General features: G+C 41.9%; 2 protein-coding genes and 1 pseudogene across 2 annotated transcripts in view; 1 reads left to right on the forward strand and 2 right to left on the reverse strand.

The window, feature by feature from the left end:
- The window catches only part of ENPP1 (ectonucleotide pyrophosphatase/phosphodiesterase 1), an 86,112-nt gene extending 70,306 nt beyond the window's left edge, over positions 1 to 15,806 (reverse strand). The window contains exon 1 of the mRNA XM_039467772.2: positions 15,528 to 15,806. Within this exon, the coding sequence (XP_039323706.1) occupies positions 15,528 to 15,767 (240 nt within the window). The 5' untranslated portion in view covers positions 15,768 to 15,806. The remainder of the gene's footprint in view (positions 1 to 15,527) is intronic.
- ENPP3 (ectonucleotide pyrophosphatase/phosphodiesterase 3) overlaps positions 1 to 18,621 on the reverse strand; it is a 286,041-nt gene that overhangs the window by 115,910 nt on the left and 151,510 nt on the right. The window lies entirely within an intron of this gene.
- Positions 299 to 1,752, forward strand: LOC120363185 (selenoprotein K-like; annotated as a pseudogene).

Below are 18,621 nucleotides of genomic sequence, written 5' to 3' on the forward strand. Positions count from 1 at the left end.
CCAGTGCACAGTAAAGGAAGGCAATTAAATTATAAGCAACAAACGAGAGCACAGGCAGGTTCCTGAAAGATGGAGACTGCCCATGCGGAGGGAGGAGACTATGCAGTGTTCTGTGCATGCAAGAGCAATGGGGCTACTTGGACCAATGTGCTGCTGAGGTTCATGGATGGAAAAGGGCCCAATGCAACCAGCAGTAGCACCAGTTCAACCCAATGCAACCACAGTTGAGGTCATGGAGGACCACTGAGTTTTTTCATTTTGTTTTATGTTTCTAATCACAATATCATGTATGAAGTCCATGGCACAGCGAGGGTTAACTAGAATTCCCAGCTACAGAAATTCCAGGTGTGGTGCCTTCTGTACCGTCTCACAGCCTTATGCGGTGCTGATCCTCAAACTTAACTGTGGAGACAAACTTCTGAGAATCTATGAAAACGCAGATCTTGGTTTGGTAGGTCTGGGGTGGGGCCCAAGATTCTGCATTTCTTACAAGTTCTAATGCTGATATGTCATTATGTAGATCACACTATTGGTACTAAGGATATAAAGTGCCTTCTAAGTAAGGAAAAATAAAAAAATTCACAGTCACATTGAAGGTCATCAACAATAATGAGAAAAAACAACCACTTATTCAGGGCACATTATGCACCATTTTGTACATGTTATATTGATTTACTTCTCATAACACACTCTGATATAATTTTGTCTCTATGCCATAGTTGTGGAAGCTGATATTTAGGAAACTCTTTTGTCTATATTCGAACAGCCAGTAATAGTACCAGGATTTAAACCTGATTTTGTTTGACTCCAAAACTATTCACCAATAAACCACACAGATGAGATTAACAGAATTATTAATTTTGTGATCTTGAAAAATCCCTGAAATTTCTCTGAGCCATGATTTTTCATCTCTAATATGGGGAGAGCTGTGGTTTGGACCAACGAGGTAGGAGATGTAGAAGTATTTTGAAATCTATAAAAGAATGTAAAGATACAATTATTGTAATTAGGTGTTCACTCTCCTCTCCCTAGTTCTTGAGGGTCTGTCTGCAGGTTCTAGCAGAGCAGTGCAGCTACTCATATACCCTTGACCAAAGGCTGGTCCTCGTCTATTGGAGATGGTCACCCTCTTCAACTGAGCGCACATCTTTGGGAGAGACACACGTGGAGCAGTGAAGGAGGACAGGGACACCCGCCTAGCCAGTCAGATTAAACAACTCAGCCTGGTGATCAATAGGGTGATAGATGTCAAGGCCAGATCACCCTCACATTCCCTAGTTCTTAAAAATGTTACTGAATGTATACCTTTCCTAAAAGCATATGTTCACAAAATTTTTCTTATCAGGATCCCATTATACTTCTAAAAATTACTGACAACCCTAAGATGCCTTTTCAGATGACTATGGACATCCTTCTTTAAAACCATACCAAAATTTTAAAAGTATTAATTTCTTAAGTGGCCAGTTGCTCTGAAGCAGAGAATGGGGCAAGACGGTTTACCTCCCAAATGGACAAGTGTTGGACAGCTGGAGTCAGTCTCCATGGAGATTATCTTGGATAACGGATTTCTTCTGGAGAATAGCTGAGTTTGTGGATTTTGCTTTTGAAAACTCTGCTTCAGCGAGATGTGAAAAAAAGCAGCAGCTATGGAAACTCATCTGATTCCAGATATGATGATGAAAGAGGGCCACCAGAATGGGTAGAATCAATCATTGGCATGACCCCAGTCCTCCTCTAATGGCTGGTGGATGAGAAAGGAAAATGTCTGTTCCAAGAAGCAGACAACCGGACATGTGCATTCACAGCAGAAGGAAACCATCAATAAGTGGAGGGCTGGCCATGCTGGAGCAGTAGATTAATATGCGTGTCTAAATAAGGACCGCTCTGTGTCCTCACAAATGAATGAGGTCATGCTGGGAATTCCCTCTGCAGGGAACTGGCTGACTGACATGCAGTTCCATAAATGCACATGTCTATCTCATTATCTTTTCTGTATAGTTTGTTAAAGTATTAATATTTATTTATTTCAATAAGTCAATATTTTAGGTTGCGAAATGGACTCCTCATCTTCATATTAAATTCACACAAAAAAAACTGAATCTGAAGAAAAAAACAAAAGGCTGTGTATTTAGCACTGTTAATGTCACCTTTTCAACTTCAGAAACACTGTTCATTGGTAATTTGTTCTCATTTATAAATCACCTTGCATTTATTTCGATAGTATGCATATATCTGTGCTCCTGAATTAATGTTTATCTTTAATATATTTGTTTTATAAAAAAAAAATTATGGCATAAAAATGGAAAAGACATTACTGAACTTTTCATATTGTTACATTAAAATCTTTTAGTCTAGCTTGCACTTTGAATGGAAATTATACCAATGCATAATTTTGTAATATCATCTCCTTGTCCTTTGGAAATATTGGTTCACTGAGTTCTATCATTCTTCCAAATGTTAATGCATGTCATTAAACAACATTAAAAAAAAATCACATTCCTCACTATCTTCATCAATTTTGTGTAAGAATCAGGAAGCTGTGACACTCAAATGGCAGAAACAAGTTTTTCGAAATCTAATTTCTACTTGGAAACTCAGAGTTTATCATAGACAACTGACAGTGTCATTGGTTTTCCTCGAAGAGACAAGCTAACATCACGCACTTTTGAGAAAACGTGCCAAATAAATAAGTCTAAATAAAAAGTTTGTTAGTTCTTTCAAATAAAAATGGTGTTTCTTCAAAAAAATTAGCTAGGTCAGCTTGCAACTTAACTGCACAGCTGCTCTTCCTCTAGAACAGTTCTTCAATATGCAGTAGATTTGCTACATCCATACTTCCAACTGTGTGACACAGAATATAAGATGGGTAATCTAGGTTTGGGATTATTAAATCTGCTTCACCAAGGACATTTTTATTGCTTCATCTAAGGTGTTGTTTTTAGTGAAACGGCTTTTTTTTTTTTAATTGCAAGTACATGACTTGTGCAATTGGTTCCACTGCAGTAACTCCACCTAAGGTGCCATCACTCCTTCAATACCACGGTATAAAGGTTCAACACAGTGAAAGGGCAAATAATGTCTTAATCTTGTTGTTAAAGTAATTTTGAACTTAAGATCCCCTTGAAAGCTTCTTCAGAGGCCAAATGCTGTGGCTCCTGCCTGTAATCCCAGCACTCTGGAAGGCTGAGGCAGGTGGATCACTTGAGGCCAGGAGTTGGAGACCAGTCTGATCAACATGGCCATACCATGTCTCTACTAAAAAAACAAACATTAGCAGGGCATGATGGTGCACACTGGTAATTCCAGCTACTCGGGAAGCTGAGGCACGAGAATGGCTTGAACTGGGGATGTGGAGGTTGCAATGAGTTGAGATCACACCACTGTACTTCAGCCTGGATGACAGAGACTCTGGCTCAAAAACAAAAACAATCAAAACCCTCTTCAGGAACCCCTCAGGGATCCCTGGGTCACATTTTGAGAACTGCTGCCTTAAATATTTTAGCTCAAATTTTGTTCTGTGTTGTCTTTTGCTTATAAATATATCCAGAGTCTATACTCCAAGAATGGTAAGTAAAAATAATAAATAAATAAATGAATAAATCCAGAGTCACTCCACAGCTTCTGCACGGCAAAAGAAACAATCATTAGAGTGAATCGGCAACCAACAGAATAGGAAAAAATTTTTGCAGTGTACCCATCTGACAAAGGGCTGATATCCAGAATCTACAAAGAACTAAAACAGATTTACAAGAAAAAAACAAACAAGCCCATTCAAAAGTGGGCGAAGGATATGAACAGACACTTCAAAAAAGAAGATATACATGAGGCCAACAAACATATGAAAAAATGCTCATTATCACTGGTCATTAGAGAAATGCAAATCAAAACTACATTGAGATATTATCTCATGCCAGTTAGAATGGCGATCATTAAAAAATCTGGAGACAACAGATGCTGGAGAGGATATGCAGAAATAGGAACACTTTTACAATGTTGGTGGGAGTGTAAATTAGTTCAACCATTGTGGAAGACAGTGTGGCAATTCCTCAAGGACCTAGAAATAGAAATTCCATTTGACCCAGCAATCCCATTACTGGGTATATATTCAAAGGATTATAAATCGTTCTACTATAAGGACACATGCACATGAATGTTCATTGCAGCACTGTTTAAAATAGCAAAGACCTGGAACCAACCCAAATGCCCATCGATGATAGACTGGACAGTGAAAATGTGGCACATATACACCATGGAATATTATGCAGCCATCAAAAATGATGAGTTCGTGTCCTTTGTAGGGACATGGATGAACCTGGAAACCATCATTCTCAGCAAACTGACACAAGAACAGAAAATCAAACACTGCATTTTCTCACTCATAGGTGGGTGTCGAACAATGAGAACATATGGACACAGGGAGGGGAGCATCACACACTGGGGTCTGTCGGGGGGAAACAGGGGAGGGACGGTGGTGGGTGGAGAGTTGGGGAGAGATAGCATGGGGAGAAATGCCAGATATAGGTGATGGGGAGGAACGCAGCAAGTCACACTGCCATGTGTGTACCTATGCAACAATCTTGCATGTTCTTCACATGTACCCCAAAACCTAAAATGCAATTTAAAAAAAAGAATAAAAATTAAAAAATAAAAATAAATACAGAGTCACTAAAAAATACTCTTGACCAATGAGACTTTATTTGAAAAAAATTTCATTATGGTTATATTTATTTTACTACACAAGTTATTGTGTAACATCATAAAAAACCACTGAGTTTCTTTTCAGTTCTCTCTCTAACCGTAAGAGATCACAGGCCCTAGATGGTTCATCAAGACCCCCCAGATGCTTGTTAACGTCAAAAAAAAAAAAAAAAAAAAAGCTTTCTAAGTGGGAGGATGGTTGGGAAACAGGCCTTTAGGAACAAGCTGCTTTCTCAAAAATATTCACCTGAAAACCAAGATAGAGTGATTTTTTTTTAAGAATCTCATATCATACCTGTGATAGAATGTTTGCCAGTTAAGTCTGTGCAAAGTCCTGAAATAATGGTGAGAAAATGGTCAATCCATAAATGAGATATACTTGCGACAATTCACTTCCTCCAAAATGACTTTCTTATATGTATATATATATAAAATATAGATACGTACACATACACATATATGTATATAATGTGGAGAACACGTGTTTGTGTGTGTACGTGTGCGTATATATAAACATGGAGAGAGGGAGGGAGAGGGAGAGGGAGTAAGGGAAAGAAAAAGAGAAAGAGAGAGAGAGAGATTGACAGGGTGAGAGAAAGAGAGAGACATGGGGTCTCAATATATTGCCCAGGCTGTTCTTAAATTCCGGCCTCAAGTGATCCTCCTGCCTTGGCCCCCTTTAGAGGCATGAGCCAACTCACCCAGCCCAAAATGACTTTCTATCACAACTCTCTGTTTCTATTCTACTGCATTTAAAAATAAGCCAAGAAAGAAACTCAAACTAAGAAGAAAAACACGTTTTTCCAAAAGTATACATACTTTGGAAGTTCACAGAAACAGTTGATTATTGATTTCACATTAATAAAGTGCACTAATTTTGGTTTCCACTCAGGGAAATCTAGTCACTGAACTACCAAAGACACATGTTACATCTCACTATAGGGGCAATCTTTAGCATCATCACACCAGAAATTTCTTAGGTTCTGATTACATATTGTTATATTGAACCGGGCAAAGGAGAGTTGGAAACCCAACAGCAGGCCAAGCTTGATGACTAGGATATAATACTGAGCAAATGAATGGGATGGCATTAGCTATTAGTCCATGATAAAAATCTGTAATTAAAAGTCCTTCCAGTTACCATGATAGCCTATTACTTATTAACGGTGTGGGTTTTGCCTATAAATTTAGCCCACTGTTTCTAGAAGTGGAGTCAATGAACCACCTACATCTGAATAACCTGAGGTACTTGTTAAAAAGTGCAGATTATTTAGGTCCATTCCAAATCAAATAAACCATACTAGATCTAATGTGGAGCTTAAAAATCTCTGTCTTTAACACTTCCCAGGTGGTTTTTATGCACAATAACATTTTCATGGAAACCTGGCTGAATCCCTGACTGAGCCTCAGCTTCCTTATCTGTAAAGCACAATTGACTGTCACCACACTTTCCTATTTCACAGTTGTGGAGTATTGAGGATCAATCAAAAATATATGGGAAAATACTTTTTAAAACTCCCAAGTGCTACATAAATGTTTATAATCATCTAAACATCTACCACCTACATTTCTACCAACTCTTCTTCTAAAAACTAAAAGTAAAAAAAAGGTAGGAATAATTTTTCAAAGACACTACAGATATTACCTTAATTGTAACTAAATCTCAGATAACGAAAATACTCAGAAAATATCGTTCTCTCATTAATATTTAACTGAATGCTCTGGTCACTCTTTTGAAAAACCTTAAATGTGTTACTACACTGTCTTTCCTTAGTAAATGCATAACTTAGTTTTTATCTGATGATAAGAGATTTTTGAGTTGGGTCAGAATTTTGAATATTTACGCTTAGAAGAGTAACCTATGTTCTGCCTTGAGCTCATTTGCTAAAAGTTTTCCTGTTTATTTTTTCTTGTTGAGGGATACTTTATGGTTGATGGAGGCAGGTTTACTTTAACCAAAAGCAGATCTCTAATTACAAGTTGTATTCCAAAAGCTTATTTGTTCCTAAGTTGTCTGGAACTTAAAATGCCTCTTCCCCTAGGAAGAAAAAAAAAAGTTATGAATCATGATAAAGTTCTCTGGCTTGTAAAAAAAAAAAAAAAAAAAAAGGCCATAATATAGATGAAATATATTTGCTGTATCTTAAATATCACACAAATATCTTACCCTGGTATTCATCAAACTAGAAAGCAAAATTGAATATGAAACTCTTTCATTTGCCTTTAATATTTCTACTTAAAGAGTCAGCTGGATGAAGATGAAAACCTGATAGAGCCGGGCGTAACGGCTCAAACCTGTGATCTCAGCACTTTGGGAGGCCAAGGTGGGCAGATCACTTGAAGTCAAGAGTTCAAGAACAGCTTGTCCAATGTGATAAAACCTTGTCTCTACTAAACATACCAAAAAAAAAAAAAAATTAGCCATGCGTGGTGGTGTGTGCCTGTAATCCCAGCTACTCGGGAGGCCGAAGCAGGAGAATCACTTGAACCTGGGAGGCGGACAGAGGTTGCAGTGAGCCAAGTTCATATCATTGCACTTCAGCCCGCGCGACAGAGCAAAACTCTGTCTCAAAAAAAAAAAAAAAAAAATCTGATAGATGAAAATTTCTGTTCTAGAAAGGTTAATGGCCCCCAGTTCTTTATTATCCAGAACACATTAGTTTCTCGATATGACCACCAGGGATTTTCTTCAGTCATGATTGGGCAGGAGATGACAAAACTGAGTGCCCAAAGTTAACTAAACAAGTGAAACAGAAGAGAAACGAGCAAAATGTTTTTGAAACAGTAGCTGCCTATCCCTGAGAAAAAGACTACATGGAGTAGAAACAGCTGAGCTATAAATGGTGCCAGAGAAATACCAGAACATGATTCAAGGCACAAGAAAGGAAGTGATAGAAATGCTGAAGAAGAGTGCGCCATCTACAAGCATCACAAAGTTACCAAAACCAGAGGCCTTGGTGACAGTGAAGGAGTAAAGGAGGCTCTCGTTCATACAGACCGACTGCCACATTTGGAGTGTTTGTACCTGAGGGAATATTCACTGACTAGGTTTCTGCTTCTAATCCAAGTTATCGCCAAGGCGCCGTATTTTCTCTTCTTAAGCACACTCACCTTAGTTGGATCCTTTGTTCATTCACTACCTCCTCCATCTTCCTATACCCAAATAAAAGTATGTCCCAGTTTAAATCTTACCCCTGAATTTATACCCAAGTGTCATCTCTCTTTGGATTCCTGACCATCACAGGCCCCATGGGTCCCTGCTTCTGTGTTCAGTCTTCCCACCTTCCCCTTTTCCAAGTCAAAGTGTGGCTCAGTCTAACTAAAATGCAGGACGTTCATCCAACCAATTAAAAGCTGACACTGAGTGCCAGGTACCACCTTCGGCCTAACAGTAAACACAACAGTCTTGGGTTCCTAGGAATCCTTTGTGCATTTTATTAGACCATGGGGAACAAACATCGTAAGCGACACAGAGGACACTTCTCTGGCCTCTTAAGATGCTTTGGTTATTTTGAAATAAAATGTTACCACTACGGCTAGAGAGAGAACACATTGTATAAACCAAAGAGCGATGTCAACTCCAAGTCTGACTAAGAGCAGAGACTTAGCTTGAACATTCTTCCTTCTGTATTCTAGAGTTAAGACAATGGATTGTAAGGGAAAGAAAAGAAAGCGAACTGAATTATGATTTTTACACCCAAATCTCAAATAATGCCAGCTTCTGACACTTATAAAGAACTCTTTCAGAGCATATTCTCAGGGCAAATTGAATCTAGGCTCCTGGGTTGCATTCCTCAAACTTGGCCCAAATAAAACTCTCTACTTACATTAATTTTGCCTTGGTTTATCTTCTTTAGGTCAGCAAGATTCACAGTGACTTCCCACCATCATCTCGTGTTTTTCTCTAAAATCAGCACTTGGTACCAGCATGAACCCTCTGCATTTTCCATTTCTGAAGGTCCTACCACTTGTTGTGGAGAGGAGGTCTCACCATGTTGTCCAGGTTGGTCTTGAACTCCTGGGCTCAAGCAATCCTCCCACATCAGCCTCCCAAAGTACTGGGATTTGAGCCATTAGCCCAGGTATCCCCAAACTTTTTACACAGGGGGCCAGTTCACTGTCCCTCAGACCGTTGGAGGGCCGCCACATACTGTGCTCCTCTCATTGACCACCAATGAAAGAGGTGCCCCTTCCTGAAGTGGGGCCGGGGGCCATATGCGGCCCGCGGGCTTGGGGACGCCTGCATTAGCGGCTATGCTCAGCCTGAAATCTTATTTTGTGTAGTTGAAGCTGATTGAGATCAGATGCATCAGCCTTTCCACTGTGCAAACCACACCCAGTCTTTCAGAGTGGAAGAATAAATAAATGGAATAATGAAAAGTCAACTGGCAAAGTTTACAGAAAGCTTCAACTTTCCCTGGCCTAAGGCTCTTCCATTTGTTTAACTTACATCCCACCCTCAGCTTTCTCCCTTTCAAATAAGAATGTGAAAGGCCTCGCACCTTGATGAAGGAGCTTATGAACCTGCTCTCCTGAAAAGTTGTCAACTAAAAATAAAATCCAAATCCCTCAACCAACTGAATGGAACTGCTCTTGGCCAAGGAGACCCCAGAGAAACCTTAAAAACTGAGTTCTCAGTCAAAATAGGCAGAGAGGTCAAATGTACCTCATACTCCCTCCCTCTTTTGGAGTTTAGGCACAACAATTGACCAGCATTAATGTTACAATAGAGATAAGATGCAAAAAAGCCTGCGGCTATAAGACATCAAGTTATAAACAAGACCTTAAGGCTATGGAAGGAGAAAGTTAAGTCATGTCTGCAAGCCATAATATTGCTATATAGCATGCTTAACTTATAATATCCTTTTTTTTTTTTTTTTTTTTTTTTTTGAGACAGAATCTTGCTCTGTCACCCAGGCTGGAGTGCAATGGTGCAATCCTGGCTCACTGCAACCTCCACCTCCCGTGCTCAAGTGGTTCTTCTGCCTTAGCCTCCCAAGAAGTTGGGACTACAGGCATGTGCTACCACATCCTGCTAATTTTTCTTTATTTTCAGTAGAGATGGGGTTTTACCATGTTGGTCAGGCTGGTCTCGAACTCCTGACCTCAAATGATCCCACCAGCCTCAGCCTCCCAAAGTGCTGGGATTACAGGCATGAGCCACCACACCCAGCCACAATATCCCTTTCTATTGATAAGTTTTAGACAGATCCTTACGCCTTTAATCAATTGCAAATTAAAGGATCTCTGAATCACCAGGCTTGGTGGCTCATGCCTATAAGCACTTTGGGAGGCTGAGGCGGGTGGATTGCCTGAACTCAGGAGCTTGAGACCAGCCTGGGCAACATGGTGAAACCCCATCTCTACTAAAATACAAAAAATTAGCCAGGAGTGGCAGTGTGTGCCTCTAATCGCACCTACTCGGGAAGATGAGACAGGAGAACTGCTAGAACCCAGGAGGGGGAGGCTGCAATGGCCCGAGATCGCACCATTGCACTCCAGTCTGGGTGACAAAGCAAGATGGTCTTAAAAGAAAAAAAAAAAAGAATCTCTGAATACACTGAATAAATAACTGGTAAGCCCTTGCTCTAAGACATCCCACCTTTTCATATAGAATCAATGTATATACCTTTCATGTACTGATATATGTCTTCACCAATAACTCCTGCCTCCCTAAATTAAAAAATAGTAATCCAGGCCAGGCGTGGTGGCTCATGCCTGTAATCCCAGCACTTTGGGAGGGTGAGGCGGGTGGATCACGAGGTCAAGACATTGAGACCATCCTGGTCAACATGGTGAAACTCTGTCTCTACTAAAAATACAAAAATTAGCCAGGCATGGTGGCGCACGCCTGTAGTCCCAGCTACTCAGGAGGCTGAGGCAGGAGAATTGCTTGAACCTAGGAGGCGGAGGTTGCACCACTGCACTCCAGCCTGGGTAACAAGAGCTAAACTCCGTCTCAAAAAAAAAAAAAAAGTAATCCAACTGCCTGAGGTGCATGTTCTCGGGACTCCATGAGAATATGTTTCCCTGAACCACAGTCACTCATCTTGGCTCAGAATAAACCTCTTTAAAATATTTTACAGAGTTTGGTTTTCCCATCAACAAGGTGATATTCTTCATTATTGCCAAGGCCTTATAAGTTTCTCACTGAAAATTCTAAATTAATTAATTAAGGATTCTTTTAACAGCAAACTCTCGGGAGACAAAAACATCAAAGATCATGGCCCCTAACCCGTAGATTGTGTTTAATGGAAAATGCCATGAAATAAAGGACTCTTTCCAATCACGTTAGAAGAGACGCATCAGGCTGCCCTGCCTGAGTGGACATCTTCCTCAGTGGCGATCCTCAACACTTGGTTCTTTAGACCAGGACAACAAGTGGACTAAAATATTCATTTGGTTATCTTCAGGAATAGGAACACTTTTCATATTTGTGTTTCAAGTTGTTTTGTTGATAATTATCCTTATTTGTGTCATATTTTTAATTCTTAAATTGATTATGCTTTGTATTTCTAGATGTCTAAAGTCTATTACAAAATTCTACAACAAGAACTAATCAAAACAGCTAGATGTTTAGAACTGATCCAACATGAGTCAACTCCAGTGTAAGTGAATGGCCTGAGATCCCACTCCTCTGTCCCTTTCTTGCCCAATCCAGTCCCTGAATTGCTGCCACCCATTTGGCCCCGGAACCTCACTAAGTTCTTAAGTTTTAGTACTTCTGCTCATTCCCTCTGACATGAGGCAAGATTATCTGGGAATGAGCCTTCCCAGCAAGGTGGGACAAACTCACATCCAAAATGTTGATCCTCAGGATTTTCAGAAGATAAAGATTTTATCAAAAGGAGGAAATGAAAGAAAAATTGCTCAGAGCAGTCTGAGAAATGTGAACTATGTAAAATTTATCAGGCCCTGAGAGAGAGGAGCATGGGACATCAGTCACATCTCACTGCACCCATTCCCAGCAGCAAATCTTTTAAAGTATTTTGTTCCTGACAACTGCCTCACCCACTATCTTCATGTTCCTGGAATCTGTGATACAAAGAGCAATGTATAGCCAACTAATAGCTTGCTATTGTAACATAAATGCTTGATAAACAACTTAGGAACTGCCTCTTCTTTTCTCCTTTAAAAACCCATTTGTAATTGCTGCTAATAGAAGCATATACTCAGGGCAACTTGAATCTGTGCTCCTGGGTTGCAGTCCTCAAACTTGGGCCAAACAGACTCTCTACTTACATTTAAAGAAAAAAAAAAAAAAAAAGAACTCTTTCACTGAAACATGAAAGTAGTCTTCAGTGACCACCACCCACACACAAAGCCCTTTACACATACACAGACACACAGATATATGTATTCATAAGTACAGCAGGTCACAAACATATACACAAAACAATGCTTTTGAGGAGCTAACTGGAGAAATGTATTGCAATGTGGTTAAGAATTACATGATCCTCTAAAATCACGCCAGGAAACAAGAGGGATATTTAAATACATCTCCAAGTCAATATAACATCTCAGCGGAAGTCTACATTTCAGTTCAAAACTTCATTTACAGCAAAGGAAAGGCACCTAATATTTAACATACCTACTGATGCATGTAGAGAACAATACTTGTTTTTCCCTCTTACTGTTTTCCTCAATTTGGCTCAATGCCTAGGCATAAGCATTCCCAGGGCCCAGAGCCAAAAGCCTCTAAAGCAGAGCTTGGTGACCCTCTCCTAGGATCAAACACCACACTGGGTAGAAGCCATGTTAGGACAGAATCCTCATTTCTTCATCCACTCTCACATGTCTATATCATTTTAGTTTATCTGAGAAAACTGCAGAATAATGTAACAATTACATTGCCACTTCAACCTGATTGCCTCCACAAGGCAAGGCAACTCTTCTATGTATCCTGCTAAATTAAAACAGTGTAGCTGAGGACCACTGTGGTGGGCCTCTCCTAATCCCAACCCCAGGGTGCAATTAGTCCAAATCATTTCTGCAGCTTTATAAAAAGTGTGCTGAGGTTTCATCTGGGGAAAAAAAAAAAAAAGGAATTCTATAATTGTAGCTCTTCTCTAAAAGACATGTCCCAGAGCTCCTTGATGACAATCGTCAAGTTTCCTTTGGGGCCTTTTCCCTTTGGAGCCCATTATGTGGGAAAATTCGGGGGGGGGGGGGTTGGGGAAGAAGGTATTGAAGTAGGGAAGAGAAAGAATAAAAGTTTGCAACTTCAGTTCAATCACTAAATAGCAATTTCAACAATAAAGGGTCTCACTGTGTCACCCAAGCTGGAGAGCGGTGGCACAATCACAGCTCACTGCCGCCTTAACTTTCCCTGGCTCAGGTGAACCTCCCACATCAGCCTCCCAAGTAGCTGGGAATATAGACACATGCCACCATACCCAGCTAATTTTTGTATCTTTTGTAGAGATGGTGTTTTGTCATGTTGCCCAGGCTGGTCTCAAACTCCTGGACTCAAGCAACTGAACTGCCTCAGCCTCCCCAAGTGCCGGAATAATAGGTATGGGTCACTGCACCAGGTCTATTGGTGACATTTTACGTTAATGTCTCACAGTGTTCCATCAAAAGATATTAAGTAAGAATTCTTTCCAATTCAACAGATGCAAAAGACCCCAATTAATGGAATAAAAAAGGTCCACGGTAGTCCTACTTGTGGAAATCAGTCCTAGGACACTTCCATGTCAAATGCCCAGAGTTGCATCATCAGACCATAACGGAATGCTGTTTGACCAGTTGACTGCGGTTCTGAAAGACTAGAAAGCTTGTTCCAAAAGTAGACCTTTGCTTATATCTGTTGTAGATGTATAAGTAAATGAGCAAGAACAATTTAAAAACTGAATTTTGCATTTAAAAACCTTTAAAGATTTGTAGGCATGTAGAAATGATTTTGCATTGGAGTTACACACAGACTCCTTGTACACTTCTTGACTACCTCATCACAAGTGAAACATCTGAAGGTATGGTTACTAAACAATTTAAGTGATCAGCTTGTGAAAGCTAAGGTCTTCCATTAACACAATTTAAAAAAAGGTGACTCAAGAGACTAAGTCCTTATCAATATCGTGTTATTATAGACTGAAACAGTAATACAATACAAGGTGCAAAATTTTATCTTGAGATGCAAACATCATGTGGCTTGGGATACTTATTCTTTGAATCTCAGGCTTCTTTGTAAGTACAAAGTATATGACATCATCTCTTAAGTCTAGGAAGACTGATTCCTCAAAGTATTGTAGCATCTCCATGATATCCCAAATATAGTGAAAATGGAAATGCATACAAAATGAAAAAAGACTTTAAAAATTAGAAAATTTTCTACAAAGTATTGTTCACTCTTATGTAAGGGGGTATATTTTAGGGTACACTATACATAGAAATCTGTCATCTCCACTTAATACAATAAAAATGATTCTATTTCCTGGGGTTTACAATTTACTTCCTCACATACATTTTTCAGCTTGATTTTCACAATAATCCCATGCAATGCACAAGGGAGTTGATGTTCCCATTTTAACTCAGACAAAAATGAGGTTTGGCGAGAGTTAGGCCTCCAGGTGCAAGCTCAGACCCAGAAAGTCTAAAGCCCTGCCTGGCTCGGCTAATCACCCCCACGCCCTGCCAGCATTCTCCATCCTCCCTGATCACCCAGTGGAGCTTCCCCCCAACCCAACATCAACCCATCCTGCCATTTTAACTGGTATTATGATAATGTGAATACTCCTCACCCCACCCTGCCATCTTAACTACTCTTACGCCTTACCCCACTTGCCACTGTAACTGAACTTATGATAATGATACTCCTTGCCCCTACCCGATCGCTGTAACTAATCTTACTCCGTAACACCCCTACCCCCTACCCCCAAAATTTGCTCCAACCTATAAAACCAACTCCTATCCCACAGACCTTCGCTGACGCCCTTTTCGACATTAGCCCACCTGCACCCAGGTGAATAAACAGCCATGTTGCTTACACAAAGCCCGTTTGGGGGGGGTCTCTTCATTCAAAGCGGGCGTTTTAACGGGGAGTTACGCAAGGCCTCAGCAATCAATAACAGCCAGGAATTCAGGCCTTCTCTCAATCAACACTTTCCACCATGAATTCACGATAAAAAACCAATCCTCACATTTCATCAAGTTGACTGTGGGTCCTGCAACGGTCATAACAAAATAGCAGAGGAGTAATAGGTAGCTTTTGTTAGCAACACAAACCGTGTGGCCTATGGTTAGAAGAGAGGGCAAAGAATCATAAAGGTTTCTTCAGTCACATAACGTGAATATCCATGGAATTTCTAAGCAGCTGCAAGGAAATTCCAAAACAAAGCCAAAGGGAAAAAGTGTTCCCTAAAGTTCCTAATAGAACTTAAAGAGCTCTGCTAACTCTTCAACTGGAACCAGTTACCCAAGTAAAGTCATGGATACTGCACTCAGAGGCCCCCAAAAGAAGCAACACATCGATGCACCTTCTTAAGACCAACAACTTTTCGCGTTTGTCATTTTTCTCCTCTAAAAACTCGTACTCTCCTGGGGCAGGGGGGCGAGTATTTCTAAGGATGACCATTTTGAACAGCGAGCTTTCACAGGCATCCGCAATTCAAGTGAGAGTGAACCATCCTGCGCTACCAGGGTACCGGGCAGGGGCGGCGGGGTAGGGCACTTGCAAAAGCTGCGGAGGAGCGCGCGCGGGCGAAGAGGCGCTCCCGGACCACGCCTCCCTCCAGGGCCCCGGGCTGACCGCGCGGCGGGCGCAGGAGCTCGGCGCCGCCCTCTCCGTCCTCCCAGCCCTCCCGGCCGCCCGGGCCTGGCCGCGCACCTACCAGCGAGAGCACTTTATAGGTGTTGGGGTCCTTGGCCGTGCGGGCGCGCGCCGCCTTCTCCAGCGGCTCCTCCCCCACGTCCATGGGGGCCAGCAAGGACGCGGCCGCCTGCGGGTCCCCGGGCGCCTCGGCGGCGTGGCTGCGGCCCGGATCGCGGCCGTTCCCCGCGGGGCCCTCCCAGGGCGCGCGCCCGCCCTCACCGCCGCGGCTCCCGCCCCCCGCGCAGCCGTCGCGCTCCATGGTGGCCCGGGGCGCTCCGGCCCCGCCGCCCGGCCGCGCCTTTAATAGGCCCGCGCCCCGCCCCGCCCCGCCGCGCCGCGCCCGCCCCTCGCGGTCGGACCCTGGCTCCCCGCCCTACGCCAGGCGCTCGCTGTCAGGGAACAGCGACCCAACGCCCCGGATTACTGGGCTTCCTGTCTGATTTCGGGCACTCTGCGTGTCGGTTATTTTGGGTCCCTTACGTGGGCGTGTCTTGAACTTCTCCCCCCCCCCCGCCCCGAGCCGTCCCCTCCCCGCGCCCCTGCCACCCTCCCGACACTTGCAGGAATCGCCCTGCGTGGCCTCGCGGCGCGGCCCGGACTGAAATTGCAGCGTGTGGTCTGCAGAGGGCATGAGATCATGGGGCCCCAAAATAGAGCGGGGAGGAGGAGAAGGATGCAGCCGCTGATGCCGCTCCGGCTTCTCAAAGGCGGGAGAGTGGAGTCCTGGGGCCAACCTGTGAGTCTCTGGATGGAAACGCAAGTAAACCATGGAGGAAGGCGACTTTCCACTTCGGCTCCGAGTCCTGACCCCCACTACCTAAGCTACGCTGAGAGAGAAATCGTCCACGTTAAAACACGTAGGTTTATGTATACTATACACACATAGAAATAGTTCGTTTTCCACGGTTTTATGTGGTTTCTGGAGTCTTCTCGCTATTGTTTTTATGTATATTTAATTCTTCTAGGCTTTATTGAAAGTTTCAAGAGTTGGTGTTGCCCTTACACTGATAAACGGCAATATCAAAAGTGTTCATGCAATCTGAAATACTCTGATAAGCCTTGTTTTTGAACTAGGACGTTAACAAGCTATGATTCTTGAGGCGTTTTGTTTTACCTTTGATTCTGGAACTTTTACATTTGCTGGCTCATCAGTTAGCAAAATCACCAGTATGTAGTGAAGTGAGACAGAGGGAAACCAGTGACTTTGAACTACTTTGCAATACCCGGGACTGACTTCAGGGACCAAGGAAAACAATTAGTTTTCAATACATTTCGACTGCATGAAATATACAAATATTTATAAATGAGAATGAATGTTGAACAAATATAAAATGCATGTTATCCCCTTTAAAATAGTCAACTTGGGATGCTCTTCGTTTATACTGACTCATCCATCCACCCATCCATTCATTCATTAAATAATGAAACCTTCAACTCAATCTTGTGGCCTCCAACTATACATACCATATAAAAATGAATTAAAATGTATCTTTCCTCAAGTGTGGTGAAAGCAGGGGGAAGAAGAGGGGAGGACCAACTTGTAAATGGAAAACAATTAAAACCTAAGGCATATATGCACAATAAAGTCACACATAGGATATTCATACAGGAGATAGAAAGACATTATTTAGGCAGATAGTGAGGACAAAAGAGTCCTCGGCAGAACTTCCCTTCTAACGAAAAGCATCCCAGGAAATTACTTCCTTTCTAACAAAGACCAGCCTGCAAGATTGGGCTGCACACATAGGTAAGGAAGCTGGAAGCTTGCATGGGGATGCGGCACAGATAGAAGGGGCTACCTGGGGCCAGGCCTGTCCACCATGGGGGTTCCACCTCCTCTCTTTTTTAGCACATGCACAGTAAGACAGAAATAGGCAATATGGAGTAGCTACCCCCACCTATATAGTAGAAGATTGGGGCAGGGGCTGCCAGAGATTTGAGCCCTATGTAGATGACACACCTGATTCTAATGGGTTTTTTGTGCTATGTGCAATGGCACACCTGGTCCTAATCGGTTTTTCCCTCCTGATGTAGATCAGACACTGCCTCCCCACTGCTCATCTATAAAAACCCCTATATTTCACCATGGATCAGCAACCCCTTTTTCCAGGACCCCTCTCAGTAACAGAAAGCTATTCTCTTTCTTTTGCCTATTAAAAACTCTGCTCTAAACCTCACACTTGGTGTGTGTCCACATGTTTGATCTCTGTGATCGTGAGACCAAGAATCTTGGATGTACCCCAGACAATAAGGCTGCTTCAGTATTATGAGAGCTTAGTAGAAAGGGCAGTTGACATCTGGAAGAAGTAAAAAGCCTTCCCTCAAAGCATTATTGAACTTTTTTAAAAAAGTTACCTTTGAGCCAGCTCACAAACCACCCAAGAGAAACAGGTTTTCACTGTTTCATAGTCACACATATTTTTCTGCCCCAAACTTGGTTCAAATTTTCCTTTGACTCTTTCCAAAAATCAGATTCAAGGACAAAGATTTGCTCCACTGAGACTGGTCAAATGAGTGTGAAAACTTCTAAAAGCAGCTCAACAGAGACATTATCCAACGTGGCTTTGAACCTGACAAAACAAGTAGAGGAAGTGTATTGTCTGCATGTCAAGGCAACGAACCACTTTAAAGACTTAGCATTTGGAAAAGACAGTATATGGTCTGCAGGGTCACAAACATCTTAAACATCTAGAGGCCTAGGGAAAACATTTTTCTGTGGCATTAATTTATTTTTAAGATTCTATATAACATCCCGGTTTTTCTTTCTTTTTTCGAAAGTACAATATGTCAGGAGCCATATTTGACTGAGGCAACCCTATACACATTGCAAAAGGTGGACCATGTGCCATGTTAAAGGTTGCAGCATCTATTCGGCAGCATTGTGTGCCTAGTGTGGACAAATGGTCAGATTGTTCAAAAGAAGCAGGAAATGTACGTGTTTGTGTGAATTCTCCAAGTTCCAAAATGTTGTCTACAAATTTCAGAGAAACAGTTTCTTCAAACAAACAAACTGTAGCACATTTAAAAGCCACATCTACAGGATGGACCTGGCACACACGCTACCAGGATGTGGCCTCTGCCTAATGCTCATGCCTTATCTGTGCCAGTTGGGA

Source organism: Saimiri boliviensis, chromosome 4, assembly GCF_048565385.1.
Source record: "Saimiri boliviensis isolate mSaiBol1 chromosome 4, mSaiBol1.pri, whole genome shotgun sequence".
Lineage (NCBI taxonomy): Eukaryota > Metazoa > Chordata > Mammalia > Primates > Cebidae > Saimiri > Saimiri boliviensis.